The sequence below is a fragment of the Garra rufa genome, chromosome 3 (assembly GCF_049309525.1).
Source record: "Garra rufa chromosome 3, GarRuf1.0, whole genome shotgun sequence".
Lineage (NCBI taxonomy): Eukaryota > Metazoa > Chordata > Actinopteri > Cypriniformes > Cyprinidae > Garra > Garra rufa.
The window spans coordinates 19,111,714-19,137,235 of NC_133363.1; the positions used below are offsets into that span (position 1 = coordinate 19,111,714).

The 25,522-nt window shown below is 39.5% G+C and overlaps 1 protein-coding gene across 1 annotated transcript; it reads left to right on the forward strand.

The window, feature by feature from the left end:
- The first annotated feature begins 1,070 nt into the window (after nucleotides 1-1,070).
- Nucleotides 1,071-24,029, forward strand: dok1b (docking protein 1b). Its single transcript, XM_073836885.1, has 5 exons — nucleotides 1,071-1,423; nucleotides 11,199-11,492; nucleotides 13,328-13,418; nucleotides 20,756-20,928; nucleotides 22,345-24,029. The coding sequence occupies exons 1-5, from the start codon at nucleotides 1,367-1,369 to the stop codon at nucleotides 23,455-23,457; spliced, it is 1,728 nt and encodes a 575-aa protein (XP_073692986.1). The 5' UTR covers nucleotides 1,071-1,366; the 3' UTR covers nucleotides 23,458-24,029.
- The last annotated feature ends 1,493 nt before the right edge of the window (nucleotides 24,030-25,522 follow it).

The window sequence follows — 25,522 nt, forward strand, 5'->3', positions numbered from 1 at the left end:
AATGCAAATACAGTTAGGCTACAGAATACAATTAAATATTTCAAAAGTATTTTTTTGTTTAAATGCGTAAAATCTAATGTGAATGTAAAGCTGACATGTGTCAATGTAAGCAGTAGTTGTGTTACTTCCCTGCCTCCCACTGCATATGTGATTCACTCTTTGCTGACCCACATGCTGTCTAATGAAGATAAAATGACATTTCATCATCATCTAACAAAGGTTGATGACATGCACTTGTGTAAACCATTGCAGAAATCTTTGAATCACAGACACCAGGTTTATTGTAGCAGTGCCAAATGCTTCAGATTCTGATTTTCACTCTTACAATTATCCAGGTATCACAAGTTATTGATTTCTGTAGAAATTAAATTAATTTATTTTACTTATTCATTCCACTTTCTGGTTTAATAAATTTATGACAGCTATACATCATAAAAATACTTTTTGCTGGAAAAATTATGGCATTAAGTTAAAGTTTGTATTTTTCAGCCTGTTATTTCTGCTTCAACCCATTATACATACTTCCGTAACTATCACGATTTTATCACAGTGACATTAACACCACAATTTGCATCAACGTGTAATTTATAACAGAAAGCCAAATGTTAAGTACATGTACAGTACAAGATCATGGATTAAAATAAAACTAACTTGTAGCCTGTGCAAACATGTGTGCGCAAACTATGAGATCAGCCCAATGAAGGACATGGATCATAGGCTTAGACCATACAGTGCATTCCCCTCTAAAAATAAAAGGACTAATCATGGAAGTCAGTAGGACACCATGCATTTGTCAATAATAGAACCATAATTATTGCAATGCTTAATGAATGCTAATGGCTGAGAAATAAAATAACGGATGTAAATACAGAATTAATTAATGGATGTAAATAGAGTAACTGCACCTGTCTTATGATTTCTTACTGACAACATAACAGGGATGATAACATACATTTTGAAAAAATGTTCTAATTGCAAGTGAAAAGGTTTCAGGCGTCATGCTTTGCCTGTGTTTGGGCTGAGGAGTAGGTGGGAGGAAAGGCTGTGGGCGCGCGCTTCCTCTATCGCGAGGAGAGAAAGAGAGAGAGAGAGAAATTGAGAGAGAGAGAGATCAGCAGCAGAGCAGCGTCTCAAAATCCAGGACCAGCAGCATGAAAACATTCAGTTTTAACATTTCGAATTTCCCCTCCAAACTTTTTATTTAACTGCTAGAATAATTTTAATGAATTCCCGTCGAAACGCCCCTGAAGCAAAAGTTTGCCAAGCGGAAGTTCGCACGGTAGGAAATCGGAAAAAGTCGTAAGAGAGAGAAATATATATATTTATCGTTTATCTTGCTGTGCAGCGAGAGAGTATTTTTTTGAAAATGGACACTCATGTAAAGGAGGGACAACTGTTCGTCCAGCATCAGAAGTTTGGAAAGGTAAGAGCTTGTCGCATGTAACGTTAGTGTTTGATTGAGGAGGCAATGACAGATGACGACGTCTGACATGGTCAACACGACAATCTTAAAAAAAAAACACTAGTTTAAACAAATGTGCCAAGTTCTTAGATATATATATGTGTATATATAGTCTTTGTATGTACGTTTGAAAAACATTCTGTACATTTTTACGCTAATTTAATTCAGTGACTCAAAAAAAGAAGTAAAATAAATATTTAAAAACAATATTTTTCTTAAAAAGTGTTGTTTTAACAATTTTACCACATTTTTTTTTTTAAATCTGTTAATATGAATCATTACTTGAGGATTTTGAGGATTATTACTTATTTTAAAGAAAGGTCAAAATATGCGATAAAAATACTTAAAGACCTTGACACACAGTCATGAGTGTTTATGTCCTCTGTGTTTTAAGCTTTTCTTGTCACATGACAACAAAACAATGTCCTTACTTAATTGCATTGAAAGAGTATGGCAAATGACATCAGCTAACACTTCTCTGTTCTCCTTTCCAAAAATTTCAGCCAATTGATGACTTTTTTAAAATAAACTTTTTTATTAAAAAATCTTCATCATGGCGAAGAGTGGGTTGAATTTTTAAATGTATTTTAAGTAACTTTATAGTCCATGTCAAAAAAAAGAGCACATCACTGAGACGTAAACTTTGTTTTAACATTTATAAATTCAAATTATTCAATCTCATAGAGAGTAACAATATAAGAACCTACAACATACCAAAAAAATGCAATTTTAAATGTTACTTTTTTTAATATAATAAAACTAACATTAAAGATAATTTAAATAGTTTCATAAATAGTAAGGACGAAGGTCTCTATTCCTCTTCTGCAACATGAGATGGTCACATGAATGAGTACATCAGATCCTGTACTACATCACATCTTCAGATTTCACCTCTCAGCTTGCGTATTCCATGTTTTTAGGCCACTAACTACATAAACACAGATTTGAAGCTGGACAAGCAGCCTTTTCCTTCTCGTGAGTGATATCTAACACTAAACAAGAGTAGGTTAAACACACGGCCAGCTGTGTCTAAATAATTTCCACTCTCTTGACTATCCATGTGCAGTGGAAAATGCTGCATCACAGACGCATGACCACAGAAGGTTCTGTTTGTTTCTCTCTGTGATTGAATATGCGAGGCATGTATTTTTGTCATTCTTTAGACATTGATATGAGTCACATGTCTTCAGTCAGACCTGTGCGGGATCAAAAACATCTTGCTGGAGCAATGGCTTGTCATTAATTTATTATTCACTTCCTCTGTCTGCCTCTGTCTGAAACATCTTTGTTATGTGGAAGTAAGCAAATTATGAACCCAGCTACATGTTTTTACCCCCAGGCAACAGCAGAAATTCAAATTAAGCATGGTGGACTTTAATGCTGCCATTCATTCATGTAGGTTTTACTCAGATCAAAAGCACTTTGAGCTTGTATGAAGGTTTTAGTGTAGTTTAATAGCCAAGTATAAGATAACTTGTCAACAATAACACATGACTAAAAATATTCATGTGCATGGTGACGCTTCTTTACAGGCTGAGAGGCTGATGATAGACTCATAGTGTGATGGCTGAATCACCCAGGATCATATTACTGTCAGAATTACGGTTTGGTGAAGGTCTAACAGACCTGTACAACCAACATAACAAATGCAACATGTGAATAAAAGATGTAGGAGAAGAGATGTTTCATTGTGCGCAAGCATGCGAGTATCAGTCCCTGGCATCATGAAAACAAGGTTGCACTTGAGAACCTGAAACCTCATGCTCTTCATTGTTGATGTAGTGTTTTTGTTTGGTAATGAAAGTCAAATGAGTTTGTATAGTTTTGCTGGAGGCTGGAACAAGCATGTCACTTGTACAACTGTGGGTTTGTGACTCACACTGTCAAAACAGTTGAGGAGTTGGAAAAACAAGGATGGACAGGAAAAATAACATGAAAATGTTGTAAATGAAACCATGTTTAGAGTAAAGTAAAACATGAATAAACACTTTCTCCATGTTTCAGGATTTCACACACTACATTTGTAAACCATGCATACAAGTTTTTATTTTCATACGTTTGAGGTCAATAACATTGCCAAATACAGCATGCAACAAGCAGGTAACCTGTTTAAATAACTGCTTGTCCATATATGGAAATGTCACAACATAGATCTGTCATCTTAGATAAGTAGATAAGTCATAGATAAGTTTTTTTAAATAGAATAGTGTTACTTTGTCACTGTGTAACACGTTTTCTGTTTGATGTTTTCAAACAGTTTTCTCTCAGATAGAGAGACTAAGCACAACAAGAGCGTGAATATTTAACATGCGCTGAGGCAGTTTTTAATTGGTTGCTTGTTGCTAAACAACTTTCTGTAACATTCTAATGCTGCATGTTTCATACCATACACCATAAGCAAAATAAATAAATAAATGAATACAAATGGTGTGAACACTTTCATAAACCAAAAGTTTAAACTAGAACCCCTTTTTAAAATTAAAAGTATGAAATACTTAACTAAATTAAATTTAGTATTAACCCTTTTGGACACATTCACAGAGCTCTAGAGATAAACGGTATCACTGCATGTTTGAAACATGGCCTCTACTGTATGGCGCCATTCCGTGAGACATATTGTGACAAACCCTGTACTTGCCAAATGCTTTACAGTCCTTAGGCTTCTTTGTGTATAGAGAAGAGGAGTGATATCAGCTTTGGCCTTTGCTCTTACTTTTACTACAGCTCAAGGGGCTTTAAAAAAACGGAGTACTCTGTTCAATAAAAAAACAAAGAAATACTGTACAAGAAATGTAAAACTAATTAATACATTAATTGAAGTAGTAGTTCTGATCCTGTATAGTACAATCTGTAGTCTATTCTGGGCTTTATATTATTTGTGAAATGTGTCTTGCATGCTGCTCTATTGTATAACACAGGGTTTTCCAAACAATGGTTCGTGAGTTAATGAAAAGTTAATAATTATATTAAATGTGATACAATCATACATAAATGGGGCTGAACAATTAAAGCAAACATGAATTTTTCGAGGTTACTTAAAGTTTTTTTTTTTTTTTGCACCAAAAAGGTCCTATATATTTGTTAAAAGCCATATATGTTTGAGGCCGAGTCATAAGAAATTGAAACACCACAACCACAACAGTTGCAACAGTCTGTTTCAGCATAGCAGTTGCTTTGCTCACTTAAGTGCTTAATTTTCAATGTGTAGTTTTTAAAGTACTGTTTTTACTTGTCGTATTACAAAAGACGGTGTATGTAAGCAGATATGTATTGATTTTTTGTTAACACATTTTTTGTTAACAATGACATGCTTGGAAGGATACAGTATCTGTGCAACGTTTTTGTAGGTGCAGTTTCTTTACATGCACTGACCGAATAACATCTCGAGTTTGACAACCTTACTCGACATGTTTATTCAAAAGCAGTATTGTACTTATGATTGACAGAAATGAGTTGTTCAGAATGCACCTCATTGATTACATAAAGTAATGATTTCACAATTCTCCTGATTTCAAATACACACATTTCAGAAGGGTAGAAAAAATAATTCTGATTTTAAACTGGGAAGTTATGAAACTCTCATTATGTTTTTATTGTAGAGTAACGTCTTTGATGTGTTAATATCAAGAACATTTTGACTATCTTTGATTTAATGACCGCTTTAATGGAAATAAAACTGAAATAGTGATATATCTTACCAAACTGTGATTATCAAAGGTTGCAATTTAATGAAAGAGTTATATATTCATTTGTGCTACATGTTTTAGAGTGAATAGTGGCACTGTGTTAATTTACACACGTGTAACATAAAAAGTTTTTTCGGAGCGACTTGCATACAGTAAATGTTGCTTCTGACAAACTCATTCTCTGTAAATATTTTAAGTCTATGGTATTCACTGACAAAAATGCCTGTGAATGCCTGATATAAAGGAAGGTGCGACTGTGACAGCAACATAACATGCAATATTTTTCCAAGCTGCTTTTGTAGTCAAGTGTCAGTTCTCTAGTTGTACTCAAGACATACACAAAGTGAGAAGTTTTTTGTTTTATTTTATTTTTAACCTGCATGTGTGAAGCCAAATTCTTACACTTTGTGTGGTGACCAAGAAGATTTTTTGTTTATCGTCTCCAAGCATGTCACATAGCATCAGAACATTTGGTTTTAAAAAATTAATTTCGATTAAGATGTAATTAATAATATCAGTGTTTGGACAACAGTTTGATAATGCAAAAGATGAATCAAATCTAAATGTCTTGAAATTTCAATGTTCATTTCCAGGTTTTTAGAATACTTTTTTGGTAGCGGATAAATGTTTGCTGAAGGGGTAATTAATTGTGGTGCTAGAGTTGGGTATCAAGTTAATGTTTCATGTATGAAAATATATATATAAATTAAAGATTGAACTCTTAAGTTACTGAATCATTCACATCTCATTGTGACATTCACAGTAACTTACTGGCAACACTGTTGCCAGTAAGTTACTGTAATTAGGATTTACAGTACCCAACTGTATTTCAGTTTACAGTAAGGTACTGTAGTAATGTACTGCCATATATTATTGTAATTCATTGTTTTGTATATAGATTTAAATTTTATAATTTTTATATAGAATTAATTAGTTACTACTGATATTCAATTCAAACAGACACAATTATTCCAAAATATCACATTCTTTATTTAAACATTGCATATATGTGACCCTGGAGCACAAAACCAGTCTTAAGTCGCTGGGTTATATTTGTAGCAATAGCCAAAAATACATTGTATGGGTCAAAATTATAGATTTTTCTTTTATGCCAAAAATCATTCGGAAATTAAGTAAAGATCATGTTCCATGAAGATTTTTTTGTAAAATTCCTACTATAAATATATCAAAATGTAACTTTTGATTAGTAATATGCATTGTTAAGAACTTAATTTGGACAACTTTAAAGGTGATTTTCTCAGTATTTAGATTTTTTTGCATCCTCAGATTCCAGATTTTCAAATAGATGTATCTCGGCCAACTATTGTCCTATCCTAACAAACCATATATCAATAGAAAGCTTATTTATTGAGCTTTCATATGATGTATACATCTCAGTTTTGTAAAATTTAACCTTGTGACTGGTTTTGTGGTCCAGGGTCACATATAACACTGAAACACAGAAAAAATATTCCAATGCTGGAACACTGCATCTTCACTCTTTCTCCCATCAAATGGCATTCCAGGTGCTGCTCCAAAACGTAGGCCACATTTGCTCACCATCCACTTTGTTACATAGAGAAATTTGTTCCCTGAAAGAAAAAAAAAAAAGAAAAAAGAAATTATACATTTGTAAAAGAAAACCCTCGTATGGAATACACAAACCTCCCAAAATCATAGTGAAGTTATTCTCTTACCATGAATTATTAGTCCCAGTGTGGCTGGCCTGCTACTGTCCTTTGTGGTGCTTCATTTGAGTTGCCTTTAAGCACACACACAAAATGCAGTAAATATTAAATTCAATTAAAAAAAAATCTAATGCTTAAACTAGAAAGGCAGCTAGTCATAACTTTTGTTTAACCTAGCTAACATACGATTTTGTATTCTCAACTATAGGCTACTGGTGAACATTAACACCTGAACAAAATTTCACATTAGCTAACTTACTGTTAATATAAGATTATGCCTTGCACGTTAAAATAATTTTATTTGGTAATTTATTAAGCTGACAGCGTTGTTTGTTAATTGAAAGTACAGCGCAGTTTATCGTGGTAAAGTTTATGTTCCATAATGTTGACGAGTAAATGTTACTAGGTTAAACTGTTGGGCAAAAATCTGACAAACCACACACAAACAGTTATACAAATATATATTTTTACCTTGCTTGCTTGTAAGGTGCGTCAATACACAGCGCAGATGCTCTCCGGAACTTTCCCGCTCGCGGGGTCCATCCCCGGGGAAAACCCCCGGCGCTGCCTCGCTGGTTCCGTGTCCTCAGACGCGAGCATTATAATACGTGATACTATCCACAATAGATGCAGGACAGTAAATTGATGCCCCAGTATATTTCTGAAGTACAATAGTACTCTAAATACGCCGTTTCTGACACGAAGGATAAACTCCTGTGGCGCAAAATCCAGTCCAAATGTAAGAAATGAGGAAAAGAATTATCTCAATGGAGTGGCGCCAAAGAGGTCGTTACCACAAATACAGTAGTATACCTCAATTTTTAAAAATACAGTAGTCTCTGTATGTGGTGTTTGACGTCACAGAAAATTCCCATGATGCAAAGGGAATTACAGTTATTTACTTTAAAGGGAATTTGCTGTTTTATACTGGGTGATGTACAGTAAAATCTGTAGAAATTACAGAAATGTCTAACAGTGTTGGCTACATATTAACAGGATAGTTTCTGCGTGTCCTATGCAGCGTGACTGTTGTGTTTTTAACCTTTACCATTTTACATGTGTATGCTTTGCAAGAAGTAGACTGTTATCAACAAAAAATAATAATAATAATTAGCTGTTAGTATTTTCAGTGTTTTTCAGCTGGAATATTTTCATATAAGATGTATATTATGCTCTTCTACATAATTATTAAGTCTATTAAAAAGTGCAGCAAAAGCAGACTGACACATTTCATCAGATTACTTTTGGATGCAGATTTGAGGAAGTTGTCAGTCATCCTCTTTCTTTCTGATCATTTGCATAATTTCCATCCTGTACAGTATATTCCTCAAGTGTTGCCTTATAAGGCTATACAGTATAATATATTAATATACAGTTATATGTTGTATTCAGTTAATTTTGGCATCGATTTAAGAGATGTGTAATGTGATATGATTTACTTGATGAAGGTTTGTATTTGTGTCCAGTTGGTACAGTTCTCATTGAATGCACCAGTCAGACAAAAGGGGCAGTTTTTAGAAGGAAAATAGATAAACACCTGCAATGTGTGGAGGAAACAGAGCATGCTGGGTAATCTCATGCAGCATCTTCTTTACCACATTAACATCAGCTGTCTGTACAGTAGCTTTTGGCATTTTGCAATGGTCAGGTGTTGGATTCTGTCTAAATTGTAGACATTTATTATATTGTTATCTTTCAGCTTCTGCTTGTAATTGGCACTTGGCAGAACAATGACCCTTCACTTGATGGGTGAACTCTTATGACTGTGTTGTTGTGTACAAGGGTCTGATTAAAGGAGAAGTTCACTTCCAGAACAAAAATTTACAGATCATTTACTTACCCCCTGGTTATCCAACATGATCATGTCGTTCTTTCTTCAGTTGTAAAGAAATTATTTTTTTCAAGGAAAACATTTCAGGATTTCTTACCATATAGTGCTTGTATGGTGCCCCCGAGTTTGAAATTCCAAAATGCAGTGTAAATGCAGCTTCAAAGGGCTAGCTAAACGATTGGTTATTTTCAAAAAAAAAAAAAAAACTATTTATATACTTTTTAACCTCAAATGCTTGTCTTGTCTAGCTCTGTGTGCATCCCAGTTCAAGACGACGACGTTATGTCGAAAAACTCATATAATTTTCTCATTTTCCTATATCAAAAGCAAATAAATTGTAATAAAAAAAATAACAGATTGTTTCGATAGATAAGACCATTATTTCTAGGCTGGGGTCATTTAGAGCCTTTTGAAGCTGCATTTAAACTGCATTTTGGAAGTTCAAACTTGGGGGCACCATAGAAGTCCACTATATGGATAGAAAACCTAAAATGTTTTCCTCAAAAAACATAACTACTTTACAACTGAAGAGAGAAAGACATGAATATCTTGGATGACAAGGGGGTATGGAAATTATCTTTAATTTTTTGTTCTCGAAGTGAACTTCTCCTTTACGGCAGATGGATGCATGAATGACCCAAAAAGACTCCCATTCAGCTACTATTGAGGAATGTAGACTTGTGAATAGAATTTGTGGTGAGGTAGGGTTGCCATTAAAGTGAATATGTAACATTTCACATAGTTTTATAGTTATGGCTTACAGTAACTCATGTTGTTCGGATAATTCCAAGGATTAAAGTCCATTACATCTAAACTGAGGCTCATAAAATTCATCTATTTGAATCTAGCAGTTTTGATTTACACAATATGAGGGTATATGGTGATGTTCACTTTTTTGGGGTGAACTAACCCTTCAAATTGAGAATTGAAAAATCTAATCCTTCTTGATCTTTTGAAATAAGAAAGTTATTGTACTATAAAACTTCCTCGTTAATCCAAAAACAGTTTTTATTGAAACCAAATTGCCAACAACAACAAAACACTTAGAATAAAAATAGATAGATGCTAAGTTGTCCAAATGCGCAGTTCTTGGTTGTGGAAGAACATGTTTCTCTGTATACCCTCCAAAGGACTTTAATATTTAAGAAGTAGCTATTTATTTTTACAAAGTGCCTGATCATGTCATAATTATTCATGCCACAATTGAACACCATCTTTTCAATCATGACTATAATGCCATAACATGTCTCTAAAGCCTGATCTGTGATAAATGATTGTTTTTTGTTGTGTTCTATTTTTTTTTTTCAGAAAGTGATCAAAGAATGCTCCCTTTACACACCTGAGCTGTCAATCATTTTAGTTCAGTGCAAGTTCTGCTTTCCCCAAAACTCATATTTATAGTACATTGTGCCTACACTTGATGAGAGCATTCTCAAAAGTAAGCTTGTGCCAAACAAAACTCAGGTCATGGTGTTCATGTGTTGTGTGTTATAATCCACAACACTTTTCACAATTAGTTAATTGTTGCAAAAAGAAAATAAATGACCCCTTTAAATATCACAATGGTTTGTTCCTTTTTGTATTAGCGTGGCTATGATAGTGTGTAGACAGCATTAGAAAATATACAACAAAAAATCTGCATCACAATAGTGAATCAACTTGGAACTTTGCCTTTTTTTTTTTGAAGATTCTTTTTTCTTTTTATGTTATAAACAATGTGAGGAACTGACCCACGCTCCTTCTCTCTCTCTCTCTCTCTCACACACACACACACACACACACACACACACTCACACACACACACACACACACACACACACACACACACACACCCTTTTACACATAGATGTCTTTGTTTGCTGTAGAATTTGCTTTTCGTTGTCCACCTGGAGGAAGGGGTTTGAAAGTCATTGTCAATTTCCTCTTGTTGACCTCAGCATTATGATCCAGATGCTAAATAAAGTGACATAATTTTGGCACTTATCTTGAACTAAGATTTTATGGCCTTGATGAAGGTGCGCTAACATCAATAATAATTTGCAGCTACCTGGAAGCTGTTCATTTTTAAAGTCATAATGTAACATATTTTCTTTCATATATTGATATACGGTATATCCAAATGAAACACATTATTGAAAAAGAAAAAATAAGGTGGGCACTTGATTCTGTCCTTGTTGATTGGATGGAGGCAGATCTAAAAGTGATAATGAAATTGATTTTATAAATATTGGAGAAGTCCAGCATACATCATCAGATAGAAGTCTGGCATTGTCTAATTATGACATTTATAGCATTTATAAAATAGGTGGAGTAAATTAAATCTAGATGGTTTGCAATGAGGCAACATGAGTTGACATAACCTAGATTCTGTGTATGATCTGTTTAGATTTAATCTAACAGAAATAGTTTTGTATGCATGTATTTTCAAAAGTTTTTAGTCCCATAAGTGAATAATAGATGAATTCCCCCAAGACACTGCCTGTTCTTCATCGAAGAGTAAAAACTTCCTCTTATCCCTCTGTCATTTTTAGAAATGGAAGAAGAACTGGTTCGTACTCTACCCAGCCAGTCAAAACGGCATTGCACGGCTTGAGTTTTATGATTGCTCGGGCAGTTCCAACGATAAACCTAGCACTAAGAAACTGGACAAGAAGATAATTCGTCTGTCCGAATGCATCAGCATACTCCCTGCTGTCACTGAAACCTGCCCCAAAGAAAACATGGCCGCCTTCTGTGTGGAGACCAATGACAAGACGTACGTCTTTGCAGCTGAGAAACATATTACCAATGAGTGGGTGGAGAAGATGTGTGAGATTGCTTTTCAGGTGAGATGACATCATGGAGACTTTCTAGTGGTTCATGTGGTCAACACTTGAGACTTTTCTTGTGAGTTTTTAGAATGAGAGGCATGTGCTATTAAAAAAATGCATAATGACAATAATGTCACAAGACAGTCACAATAAATAAATGGTAATGGTTGTTTTACTGGTTTAACAGTGGATAAATGCTATTCCAACTATTTGACAAGCATAATAACCATTTAACCATATTTAAAAGGGTTAGTTTACCCAAAAAAGAACATTTAGCCCATGATTTACTCATCCTCCAGGCATCCTAGGTGTATATGACTTCCTTCTTTCAGACAAATCCAGTTGGAGTTATATTAAAAATTATCCTGGCACTTCCAAGTCCAAAACAAGTCCAATAAAGCGCATCCATTCATAATAACAAGTGCCTCACACGACTCCGGGGGGGTGAATAAAGGCCTCTTGTAGCGAAACGATGTGTTTTTGTAAAATAAAAATCCATATTTAAAACGTAATATTCACTTTTATTCCAGTTCACTTCCAGAACCAAAAATTACAGAGAATTTACTCGCCCTCGTCATCCAATATGTTCATATCTTTCTTCAGTCAAAGTAATGTTTCTTGAGGAAAACATTTTAGGAATTATCTCCATATAGTGGACTTCAATGGTGCCCGCAAGTTTGAACTTCCAAAATGCAGTTTAAATGCAGCTTCAAATGGCTCTGAACAACCCCAACCGAGGAATAAGGGTCTTATCTAGCAAAACGATTTGTCATTTTCGAAACAAATTGACAATTCAAAACAGCGATATAGGACGATTTTGATGAAGAAGAAAATGAGATAGGAGTTTTTCGACCTACCATCACTGTATTGACCCGGATTACATAAGACTACGCATGCACAACTCAAAGACGAGAAAAGACGAGCATTTGAGGTTAAAACATATATAAATTGTCATTTGTTTAGAAAATAACTGATCATGATGCTAGATAAGATCCTTCTTCCTTGGCTGAGATTGTTTAGAGCCATTTGAAGCTGCATTTAAACTGTATTTTGGAAGTTCAAACTTGGAGGCACCATTAAAGTCCACCATATGGAGATAATTCCTGAAATGTTTTTCTCCAAAAAAATTATTTCTTTACGACTAAAGAAAGAAAGACATTAACATCTTGGATGATAAAGGGGTGAGTAATTTATCTGTAATTTTTTGTTCTGGAAGTGAACTTCTCCTTTAATCTAGCTTGCGCCAACTTTTTATAACCAGAAACACTCCAGGCAGATGATGTTGGATGTCTGCGCTGAGTCTCGTGAAAACCAGCGTTTGTTTACAGGAGCAAAGGAAGCAAAGTTTCCTTACTTTAGAAAAAACAGTCTCCTGTTGGTTTATATCGAAATCCTTTGATATTTTCCTTTACAAATCATCGTTTTGAACTTCTAGTTCATGACCATTATTTTGTTTTGATCACTGCTCATTCATCAATTCTGCGCGGCACATGCACAATGCATTATGTCATCTGCCTGGAGCTGCTTCCTGGTACGACCAGTTGGCGCAAGCTAGATTAAAGTGAAACATAAATCTTTAAGTTTTAAATGTGGATATTTTTCTTTTCTTTTAACTTGGAAGTGCCAGGATAATTCTAATATAACTCCGATTGGATTCGTCATATACACCTAGGATGCCTGGAGGATGAGTAAATCATGGGCTAATTTTAATTTTTGGGTAAACTGACCCTTTAAGGTGTTCTGAAACATTGAAGTCCATTCCAGACATGTTGAGAATTTCCAAAGGGAATAGCACAGCTGCCCCATACTAACTCTGCATCTCTTGCTTTCTCTGTTTCTTTCGCTCTAAGGGAGGAAGTGGTTCTCTTAGTATTTCTGACTCAAATGGACAGCAAGAGCTTCAAATGGCAGAGAATCTCATTTATTTCTCCAGAGAGGAAGGTAAGAAGGGGCATGTGGCATAGTATCAATTTACTCATGCTTAAAGTGTTTCCTCCAACTATTTTAAATTGCGTAAGCCAGCTGTTTTTTTTTTTTTCTGTTCATTTGAGCTATAGAGCTCCAAGTGCTCATTTCATAATGTGCAATGTGTTTCTCAAAGGGTAGGACTTAACGTGACCTCCACTGTTAATTCAGTTGCTTTTTTGTTGCTGGACTAAAGTTATATGCACATCTAGATGGCTCTCAGTGAATAGACAGAACTGTTCTGTCAGTTAGATGCAAATGGATTGCATGCATGCAAATTCCCCTGCTCATGTTAGTCACAAAGCCTGAAATATTAGAGCTCTTGAATGTGGTTACACTTAGCTGTTTCCAGAAAGACGTAGCTGGCTGTGTCACACACATTTTATTTGAATAGTCACTGAGTGAAAGACGCAAAGGGCTAACAAATGAAATGGAGGAGGAAAGAAAGTGGAGCAAAATCTCAGGCATGTCCCCTGCCCCCTCCTTCATGGCTGGCACTTACTTCATCCAGTGCTATGCTAGGTAAACAGTCAAGGAGTCACTGTTAAGTCCACTGCACAAGCTACCTCCTGCTCCTGCTGTGCATTCTCGAGTGTTTCTAGGGAAATAGTTTGTGATCACTTCTGTTTTTAGTAAGGGCAGCACTGACTTCCTCAAAGAGTGTGGGAGCTGACATTTAAAAGGCTTGCAACGTTACAGTCTTGGCACTCAATTATCACCCTTGTATAGACCTTTTCTTGCATGACGGCATAAGACAGTGGGTAACTGAGTATGACGCATAGGTAATGGTTGTTGGTGCCCTGTCCAGTGTCTGCTGGTATTTTGTTTGGAAGCCAATCCAGAGATGGACAAGAAAATGAATGAAGATTAGAGTGGAGCAACACGTTTGAAATGTTCTCAGTTTGCATGGGAGCATTTATAGATGCAGAGGAAAGTAGGGTAATCGCTCACGGCCTGTAGTCTCTGATAAGCAGAAGCGTATCTTTGCTGAACTTAGCAGGGAAATAGCATATGGGACCCATCAAATGAAAAACATCCTGGTTGTACTTTTTTTTTTTTACATTGTGGATTGTTCCTATGTGATTTGAAAAAGACCAGTGTTGGCTAATTTCCTCAGATTCAAGAACTTTCAGTTTTACTTAGAAGCCACATTTAAGCACATTTACCTAAAAGCCACACACAAAATTGTTATAAATTTCTATGGAACTATTCTCAGCAACATTGCTTATGTCAATGTATAATTGTTTATATTATCAAATGTAATCTATATTAACGCCCAGTTCTAAACTGCTAAATGTTGACAGGTATTCAAATGGTATACAAATACACTACCAGTGTAAAAGTTTTTTAATGTTTTTTAAATAAGTCTCTTTTGCTCACCAAGCCTGCATTTATTTCATCCCAGGTACAGCCAAAACAGTAAAATTTTGAAATAGTTTTACTATTTAAAGTAACAGTTTTCTATTTGAATATATTTTAAAATATCATTTATTCCTGTGATGTCAAAACTGATATTCTAATATTCTGATTTGCTGCTCAAACAAAACATTTATTACGTTGAAAACAGCTGAGTAGAATTTTTTCAGGTTTCTTTCATAAATAGAACACTAAGAAGAACAGCGTTTGTCTGAAATCTTTTGTAACATTATAAATGTCATTATTATCATGTTTGATCAATTTAAAGCATCCTTGCCAAATAAAAGTATTAATTCTAGTGCTGGGCAACTATTTAATTGCATCCAAAATAAAGGTTTTTGTGTACATAATATATGTATGTGTGTCACAAACGGGACGACCAAGAGTGAGGATCCAAATGCAAGGCTTTATTACGATGATCGTAGACAGGCAGACAGGGTCGAAAACACCAGCAAACATGAACAGCAAAGATAATCCAATAGCGTAATCCAATAAACAAGCGTGGGTCCAAATCCAGGTGGGCAGTCCAAATGAAACAATGAAATGAAAACAAGAAACTAGAAAACTATGACTAAGACTGGGAAAACAAAAAACAGAACTATGGCTAGGGAAAACAACAAGGAGACTGGGAAAACCTGGGAGCAAGGAATAACGCTTGGTAAAGTCCGCAAATGCAAATCAATACTTCGCAGAGTGTGTGTGTCCTGAGCTTGTATTTATGGTAGACAAACAGGAAGTAACCATAGAGGCAGCAGAGGGAGCAGCAACAGTCAGTGGGGGTAAGGGCTCCCTCTGCTGGCCTGGCGTAACATAGCCCCCCCCCAAGGAGCGGCTTCCAGACGCTCCAAAAAACAACAGGAAGAAACAGTCCAGGGGAGCGGTGGGGGGGCCAGGAGACTGAGGCAGAACAGGTTGGGCAAAGGCCCTCCAGAGCAGGGCAGGAGATTCAGGAGCCCTCCAGGGCAGGGCTGGAGGCAGAGCAGTCCTTTGAGGTGGAGCAAGAGTCTTAGGAGCCCCCCAGGGCGGAGCAGGAGGCTTAGCGACCCTCCGGGGCAGAGCAGGAAGCGTAGAAGCCCTCCAGGGCGGAGCAGGAGGCGCAGGAGCCCTCCAGGGCGGAGCAGGAGGCGCAGGAGCCCTCCAGGGCGAAGCAGGAGGCGCAGGAGCCCTCCAGGGCGGAACAGGAGGCGCAGGAGCCCTCCAGGGCGAATCAGGAGGCGCAGGAGCCCTCCAGGGCGGAACAGGAGGCGCAGGAGCTCTCCAGGGCGGAACAGGAGGCGCAGGGGCCCTCCAGGGCGGAACAGGAGGCGTAGAAGCCCTCCAGGGCGGAACAGGAGGCGTAGAAGCCCTCCAGGGCGGAACAGGAGGCGTAGAAGCCCTCCAGGGCGGAACAGGAGGCGTAGAAGCCCTCCAGGGCGGAACAGGAGGCGTAGAAGCCCTCCAGGGCGGAACAGGAGGCGCAGGAGCTCTCCAGGGCGGAACAGGAGGCGCAGGGGCCCTCCAGGGCGGAACAGGAGGCGTAGAAGCCCTCCAGGGCGGAACAGGAGGCGTAGAAGCCCTCCAGGGCGGAACAGGAGGCGCAGGGGCCCTCCAGGGCGGAACAGGAGGCGTAGAAGCCCTCCAGGGCGGAACAGGAGGCGTAGAAGCCCTCCAGGGCGGAACAGGAGGCGTAGAAGCCCTCCAGGGCGGAACAGGAGGCGTAGAAGCCCTCCAGGGCGGAACAGGAGGCCGCATCATGGACTGGGACCTGGGGAGAACAGAGATAGAGGAGGCAGACAGAGCAAGGAGAGAAGTAGAGAGTTCATGGGAGAACGTGGCCTCCATAGCCGTGACCAGGCAGACGAGAACTTCAGGAACGACTTTCGTGGCAGTTCCTGGGCAGACAGAGACTTCTGGAACGGCCCCAAACGCCAAGACAGAGATGACAGGGAACCTAGGCGGTGCAGGCAGAGCAGGGAGTCTTGGCGGGGCAGACAGAGCAAGGAACCTTGGCGGAGCAGGCAGGGCAGGGAATTTTGGCGGAGCAGACAGAGCAAGGGACCTTGGCGGAGCAGACAGAGCAAGGAGTCTTGGCGGAACAGGCAGAGCAAGGAACCTTGGCGGAGCAGGTAGAGCAAGGAGTCTTGGCGGAGCAGATATAGCAGGGAACCCTGGCGGTGCTGGCAGAGCAGGGAGCACAGGCGATGCGGGCAGAGCGTGAAGCCTTGGCGGAGCGGGCAGAGCGTGAAGCCTTGGCGGAGCGGGCAGAGCGTGAAGCCTTGGCGGAGCGGGCAGAGCGTGAAGCCTTGGCGGAGCGGGCAGAGCGTGAAGCCTTGGCGGAGCGGGCAGAGCGTGAGGCCTTGGCGGAGCGGGCAGAGCGTGAGGCCTTGGCGGAGCGGGCAGGGCGTGAGGCCTTGGCGGAGCGGGCAGGGCGTGAAGCCTTGGCGGAGCGGGCAGGGCGTGAAGTTCCGCTATGTACGCCACCTCCGAAAGAGGTATAGGCGCAGCGGACATGCCTGTAGATGAGGTCTCCAGAACAAACTTGTGGGCAGACTCATGGGCAGAAGAGGCAACTGGGGCGCAGTGTGCAGCCCACACACTCAAAATGGCGATTGCCATAACAGGTAACGCAGTTGGCAGAGGAATGCCCTCCGGGTCATTGGGCGTGGGGTTTGGGAGCGTTGGCTCTGTGTGACTTGGGAGCGTTGGCTCTGCATGGCTTGGCAGCGTTGGCTCTGCATGGCTTGGGAGCGTTGGCTCTGCATGGCTTGGGAGCGTTGGCTCTGCATGGCTTGGGAGTGAAGGCTCTGGATGCTCAGGGGAGATGTGACTTGGCAGTGAAGGAGTAGCTATGACCTGACTCGTCATGACAGGAGCAGCAGTGACTTGATTTGGCGTGAGAGGGACAGCTGTGGCTTGGCTTGGCTCGGAGGGAACGGCTGCTTGACTTGGCTCTGAAGGAACGACTGCTGCGACATGACTTGGCCTGACAGGAACAGCAGCTGTATCTTGACTTGTCCTGGCAGGGACAGTGACTGTGACGTGACTTGACTCGGCAGGGACAGCAGCTGTAACTTGACTTGACTTGGTAGGAACGGCAGCTGGTGCAGGTTCGAGAGAAGCAGATATGACGTTCACAGGCAATGGCTTGGTTGACGTGGTGTGAGCAGACGCTGGCTTGGTTGACGTGGCGCTAGCAGACGCTGGCTTGGCTGATGTGGGGTGAGCAGACGTTGGCTTGGCTGACGCTGATAGTAAGGGATCAACTGAACGAGCTGACAGCAGTGGTGGGTCCTCCAAGCTTGATATTAGTCTCTGATAAGTCCTGGAAGGGTGAGAGTCTGATGCTGTAGCCACCATGTTGATTGCAGACTCAGGTATGGCGGCCATTTTGTGTGCAAGCTTGGGAGTGGCAGTCCTCCTGGGTGCAGGTTCTGGCATGGCGACCATCCTTGTGGCAGGCTCTGGCGTGGCGGCCATCTTTGCAGCGGGCTCTGGCGTGGCGGCCATCTTTGCAGCGGGCTCTGGCGTGGCGGCCATCTTTGCAGCGGGCTCTGGCGTGGCGGCCATCTTTGCAGCAGGCTCTGGCGTGGCAGCCATTTTTGCAGCAGGCTCTGGCGTGGCGGCCATCTTGACCAGGAACTCAGGAACGGGAGCCATCTTGTGAACGGGCTTTGGGACGGTGGCCTTCTTGTGAACAGACTCGGGAAGGGCGGCCATCTTGGGAATTGGCTCAGGAACAGCAGCCATCTTGTGATCAGGTTTGGGGATGGCGGCCATCTTGTGAACAGGCTTGGGGGTGGCAGCCATCTTGTGAACAGGCTTGGGGATGGCGGCCATCTTGTGATCGGGCCTTGGGGTGGCAGCCATCTTGCGAGAGAAGTCAGACGTGGTAGATTTCTGGTGAGCTGAGTCCAATTGGGTGACCATCTTGAACGCGGACTCAGGAAGAATAGTCATTCCGAAAGCAGATTCTGGAAAGGCAGCCATTTTGTGAGCAGGTTCAGGAAAGGTAGCCATCTTGTGAACAGGTTCATGAAAGGTAGCCATCTTGTGAACAGGCTTTGGTTTGGTGGCCATCTTGTGCTGTAGCTCTAGGCTGGCAGACATCTTGTGCTGAGGCTCTGGGCTAGCAGACATCTTGTGCTGTGGCTTTAAGCTGGCAGACATCTTGTGCTGAGGCTCTGGGCTAGCAGACATCTTGTGCTGTGGCTTTAAGCTGGCAGACATCTTATGCTGAGGCTCTGGGCTAGCAGACATCTTGCACTGTGGCACATCTAAATCACCCACAGTTACCGGAGTATTGCAAAACAACAAGACAAAATTGATGAACTGTGCGAGGGTCCAACTGGGGTCTTCATCAGGCAAATTAAAACTGATCTCTGGATCAAGTCCACTCCAGAAGCATTCTTTCAACATGGTCTCATCACAAGGTGCCAAAAAACAATATGTAAGAAACTCCTCCACATAATGCTCGATGGGACGGCCATTTTGAAAGATGGAGCAAAGCAGACTTACGGGGTTGGACAAACTTCCTGCTGAATCCATTCTTGGTGGGTTGTACTGCTGGTGGGTAAAGCCGCTGGATCCGGGGTATGGCGAAGTATTCTGTCACAAACGGGACGACCAAGAGTGAGGATCCAAATGCAAGGCTTTATTACGATGATCGTAGACAGGCAGACAGGGTCGAAAACACCAGCAAACATGAACAGCAAAGATAATCCAATAGCGTAATCCAATAAACAAGCGTGGGTCCAAATCCAGGTGGGCAGTCCAAATGAAACAATGAAATGAAAACAAGAAACTAGAAAACTATGACTAAGACTGGGAAAACAAAAAACAGAACTATGGCTAGGGAAAACAACAAGGAGACTGGGAAAACCTGGGAGCAAGGAATAACGCTTGGTAAAGTCCGCAAATGCAAATCAATACTTCGCAGAGTGTGTGTGTCCTGAGCTTGTATTTATGGTAGACAAACAGGAAGTAACCATAGAGGCAGCAGAGGGAGCAGCAACAGTCAGTGGGGGTAAGGGCTCCCTCTGCTGGCCTGGCGTAACAATGTGTGTGTGCTGTGTATATATATATATATATATATATATATATATATATATATATATACACACACACACATGCATGTATATATTTAAGAAAAAAATGATGTTTATATATTTATATATATATAACAAATTATATGAATATAAATATACATATCTTTGGATCTTTCTATTCATCAAAGAATCCTGAAAAAAATCTACTCAACTGCTTTAAATATTGATAATAATACATTTGATTGAACAGCAAATCAGCATATTATAATGATTTCTGAAGGATCATGTGACACTGAAGACTTGAGTAATGATTTTGAAATTTAGATTTAAAATTTAGCTTTGATTACAGGAATAAATTACATTTTAAAATATATTTAAATAAAAAACAGTTATTTTAAATAGTATTTAAATGTTTGTATTTCACAATATTACTGTTATTGCTGTATTTTGGATCAAATAAATGCAGCCATGGTGAGCAGAAGATACTTCTTTAAAAAAATGTTAAAAATCGTACTGTTCAAAAAGTTTTGACTGGTAGTATAAATTGTTTGAATCTTTAGGAAAAATACTTTAACAAAACTGCTTATTAATATTTGATATATCGTAGAGAGGACTGCTGACCCTCAGGAATGTGTGTCAAGGTCAATAAGTCTCTTTATATAGATTACTTCTTTTAGTATTTTAGCTATGTGTATGAACTTGACATGTGTTTTAAGCGTGATTTTAAAGAGATTTCCTTCTCTTTATGTTTTTGTTTTCTTTTTATCATTTGAGCCACATACAAATTATACCTGATCTGTGATATTACTGATATTACTAAATTCAGAACAAGGAATTTCATATACACACTTTCTTATCTGTTCTGTTTTGCAGTTAACGAGTTTTGGGTGAGTGTCCAGAGGACAGAAGCATCAGAGCGCTGTAGTCTCTCTGGTAATTACTGGCTTAGGGCTAATGTGGACAACCTTATCCTGAAGGACCCCAAGACCAAAAAGGATTTACTCATATGGCCCTACAAGCTTCTCCGTCGCTATGGAAGAGACAGGGTGAGTTTTAGTCACTTCTGGTTTTGAAATATCCTCAATTAACTCATACTGAAGTTTCAAACCAATACAGAATCAGAGTGAATTGCTAACCGCTAATTGATATTTAATACCACTAAATCTCTTCTGTAGGATAGTAACAGGTGATAGGTGACCTTTAACACTGACTGCATTCAGCTTCAGCCTTGACTTAGAAACTCACACCTTATAATGAAGACTGATCACAGTGTATCTAAATTAATCTAACGGCTGTTTTCATTAACACAATATAGTTGCAGACAGCTGGCCTCATACTACAGATGACATATAAAGAAGGAACTTAAGCCACTGTTGTTTCCAACTCCGCTTCCTGTCATTACTATAGAAACTGTCTTGGTACAGGAAGCTGGCCTTCCTCTCTCCTTTATGAGTGGGTGGAAGGCAAAGCTAATGTGGTGAATGACTATTGAATGCAGGTCATGATGGTTTGCAAAGATTCTAACTAGTGTAGGGACCACTTCTCACTATCAACTTTTTGCTTCTTAGCATGCATATTGCTAGCATATTGGCTGTTTATTTGTACTTATAAACACATATTAATGCCTTACTCTGCATGGCAATATTTTAGATCCCTTAATACTACCCCATACCGAAAAGTTAACTTCCTTGCTAACTATTAAGTAGGAAATTAGAAGTTTATTGAGGCAAAAGTCGTAGTTAATAGTGACAATTTGTCCCCAGACTAAAGTGTGACTGAAAAGATCATTAGGCCCAGTGTGCTGGGTTCTTTTTTTCCTCATAGAGTTATAATCATTAACCAAAACTGTAAAAAAAAAATGTTACAATAAATGAAAACAGAAATAAAAATAAATAAAACATTTTGGAAAACATTTATCATATACTGGCATTTTTGACAGCAAACCTAAAGGCACCTTCACAACCTGATTGGTCAGGTTGAGTGACTTATATTTTATGACAGAACTCGCCGAACACTTCAAACAAAAGGAAAAGGTACATTCGACTTAAAGCGGCGTTGAGGGTGTATGACAATAAAGTACCCATTCACTTGCATTCATATTTCAATCGAACCACACAAGAGTTTGTTTGGAAGTGAACCGAGACCCATCTTTTTAGCTGTCTTGGTCTGCTTGTTTGGTGCGCACCAGCGTTCGAATAGCATTCACACTTACTCAAACAAACCGCACTAACAGAGCAATCACACCAGAGTTTGTTTTAATCTAACCAAACATGATAAGTGTGAACACACCCTAAATCTATAATAGTATATAAATAAAACTGAAATAATATTGATTAGATGATGTTTATTTAAAAAAGGTTAATTCAAATAGCAAGTTTAATGTCCATGTTGTGCATTAGAGAATTAAAAAATAAAAGTGATGAAATTTCACAAACATATCACATTTCTGACATTCTCTACAGGTGATGTTCTCGTTTGAAGCTGGGCGACGGTGTGAATCTGGGCCAGGCAACTTCACCTTTGAGACAAAGCAGGGAAATGAGATATTCCAAATTGTTGAGCAATCCATTCGGGAGCAGAAAGCCCAAGCTGAAGAACGTCACCAAAGCTGTCCATCATTCGACTCTGACTGCCCAGTTCTCCAGCAGATCCGTGCTGCCATCTCGGAAGCTAACAGTCGTGAACCAGATGGAGATTCTGGTGGTAGCAAGCCTGGGTCTGCAGATGGTGTCTTTGGTAGAAAGGAGAACGATGGGAAAAATTTAAAGGGCCGAAGCCTTCCAGAGCCACCGCCTCCCGTTAGTGGGACCCCACCACGATCTCCAATGCCACGTGGGTCCAAAAATCTATTAGAGGACCAAGGGAGTCTGTACTCGGAGCCTGCCGACTCCGTCCGTGCGCCGCCCAGTCTAGGAGACTGTTTGTACTCTGACCCGGTGGACAGTATCAAAGTCATGGCTACTGCTAACCCACGCCTCAGGCCGACTGGCGACGAGGGGGGTGGCCGCCACCCGGGCATCAAGCCTGAGCCATTCTATTCAGACATCTATGATCAGATCAGTCTGGACATGGCGCAGAGGACAATGGCACTGGGACTCGATGGGCGAAACAGGCACCCTGCAGATGGAGGTCCAACAGAGCACATCTACGATGAGCCAGAGGGACGTGCCGGATCTGCACAGCCTATTATCACGCTTTATGATGAAGCGCGGTTGGATATGCCCCCTTGGAGAACCAAGGGAATGGAGGAGCCTCTAGGCCATGAGGTGGCTCAACAACCACTGCCATTGCCCAGACCAAAAGGCCCCAAACCTGTCACAGCACCCAAACCAGGCAAAGTGCCACTGGCCAAGAAAGACCCTCCTCCACTGCCGCAAATTAAAGGCAGTGCTAACCTGAACAACAATAACAGTAGCAACAACCATAACAGCACGGAAGGTGGGAGAAGAGGTGCTGGTGCAGGAAACAATGTGGAGATTTACAGTAAAGTATCTAGACATCAGCCACCTCCAAATGCGTGGCATCCTGCCATGCAGTCTCCAGACATCATCTATGACAACTTAGGTGACATTTGACCTATGTCAGCATTTAGGCAGTCTGGTCTTCTTTTTCTCAATCCTTAGATGACTGAAGGAAATGCATTCATGGTTAACAATGGAACGCTCAGCGTTAGTGCTCGGATTGAAATCTTAGTCATGTAGTCACTGACTGTCAAAATGACTGAGAGCTAAGTCTGTACAGAACTTTTATGTGGATAATGCCCTCTGAAAGGGCTTGTTATTGGCACATGCCAGAGTTTTGCACTTCTTGGGCAAAGTAGTCCTGTTTTGTAAATCCGAGTCTGTGACTTTTGTATTGGAAGAGATTATAAAGCACTTGTCATAACACTCGACTCCTTAGAGAATTTGAGTGTTGTTGTGTGACCGTTATCTGCCAGATCCAATTTAATGGTTAAAGTGCAAAGACAAAAGGGTCTGTTATTGCACGTGAAACCTTGAATTGTTTGGGATTGTAGCAAAAGGATACTAATCCACTGCTGTGAGAGTGTGTGCGTGTGTGTATGTGTTTTATATGTGTATGTGAATGAGTCAGCAGCTGTGCTGTTGTTTAACATGAAGATGATAATAAAAATTATAGTACAAGAGAATTCTCTAGTTATTCATACTTTTCCATTTCCAAAAATGTACAAGTACATGCATATCGAAAGAAAAATCTGAACTTGTTTTGTAAAGAGGGCATGAAATCACCCTCAATGCCCGATCCTTCACTCTCAGTCCCTTATTCATCTACTCCTTCTGTTGTCGTGAACAGTGTCTGACATCTGAGGGATAATCCTGATGCAAAGTGAATATTAACCATCTGTGTAAAATAGGGGCCTTACTTCAAATGGGAGTTAAATGTTGGCTGAGTTCATATGTGTCTGCCTGGCAGTGTGTGAAGGTACAGACTGTTCCCTGTCCTGTTTTCTTTCTCGTTCGCCCTCTCACTCATTTCCTTTTGTCCTCTCTCCAGTCTCCCCAAGTCTTTTCTTTCACTGCTAAAGTTTTTTTTTTCTTTTGAGCGGGGCGCCAAAATCTGATCTATTCATCACATTCTGCTGTATTTTTTTCAACGTTTAGTGCTCTTAAGCAGAAAAGCAGTGAATGTGTTGACAGAGCAGAGTCCTTCATCTAAAAAGAATGCATTCATTTGGTCCAAGGTCTGACTTTAAAAAAAAAAAAGCATAGTTTGCCATCATACTGGGTTGCAGAGTTAAATTGTAACATGGATTACTCATAGGTGTTAAAAAGGAAGTAGACTGACAACACCTCTTTACCCTTGTCTTCTTATGGTTGTCATTTATAGTCAGTATTATTTTTAATTTAGTTTTATAGTTATTTGTGTTGGAAGTTACTTGTTGGAAACAAACATACTTAAGAAATATTTGAGATGAGCTAAATTTGGTGTAAACTGGTTTATCATGCTAAGCACAGATACTTTCTATTTAGAGACCTATGTTACCACTAAAGCTTTAAATAGTTTATGTGTTTCAAAGAGGTCAAGTTATCAGTTTCAGTTTTTGCATCATGTGGATAAAAAAGGTACACGCTGGTTCAGTTTGGATGCACTTCTCATGTTGTACTAGTTCCTGTTTTCGTGAATGTTCCGTTTATGTTTTCGTTCCGCTGGCCACTTGATGCTTGGATAACCAAACGGAAAACAGAACTGAGCTGTTGTTCTCTAAAGTGTGAAGCAAATGATGGGGAAGTGCATTTGTTGCTTGAAAATGCTACATCTTTCAGCCAAAATTCAGCTAAAAGAATCTCCAAGGTTAAAATATAATGTGTACTGTACTTAAGGTAAACATGAGTGAATATTAATCAGCTAATATGTGTATTATTTAATACCTAAAATGAATATTGGCAAATATTTAACATTTATTATAATATAATAATTATTGGTGTAATATAATCAATAATAATATAATCAATATATGGTTATACAGCATATATACAGAATTTACTGCTATTTTTACAATAATATATCAATTTTGAAAAACTGAGATCGCTAACATCGTTCCTGAAATTTGAACAGTTATTTTTGATGGGAAAAGATGTTTTGGCCTACTATTTGATTTTATTTTCATGTAAAATGTCAGTT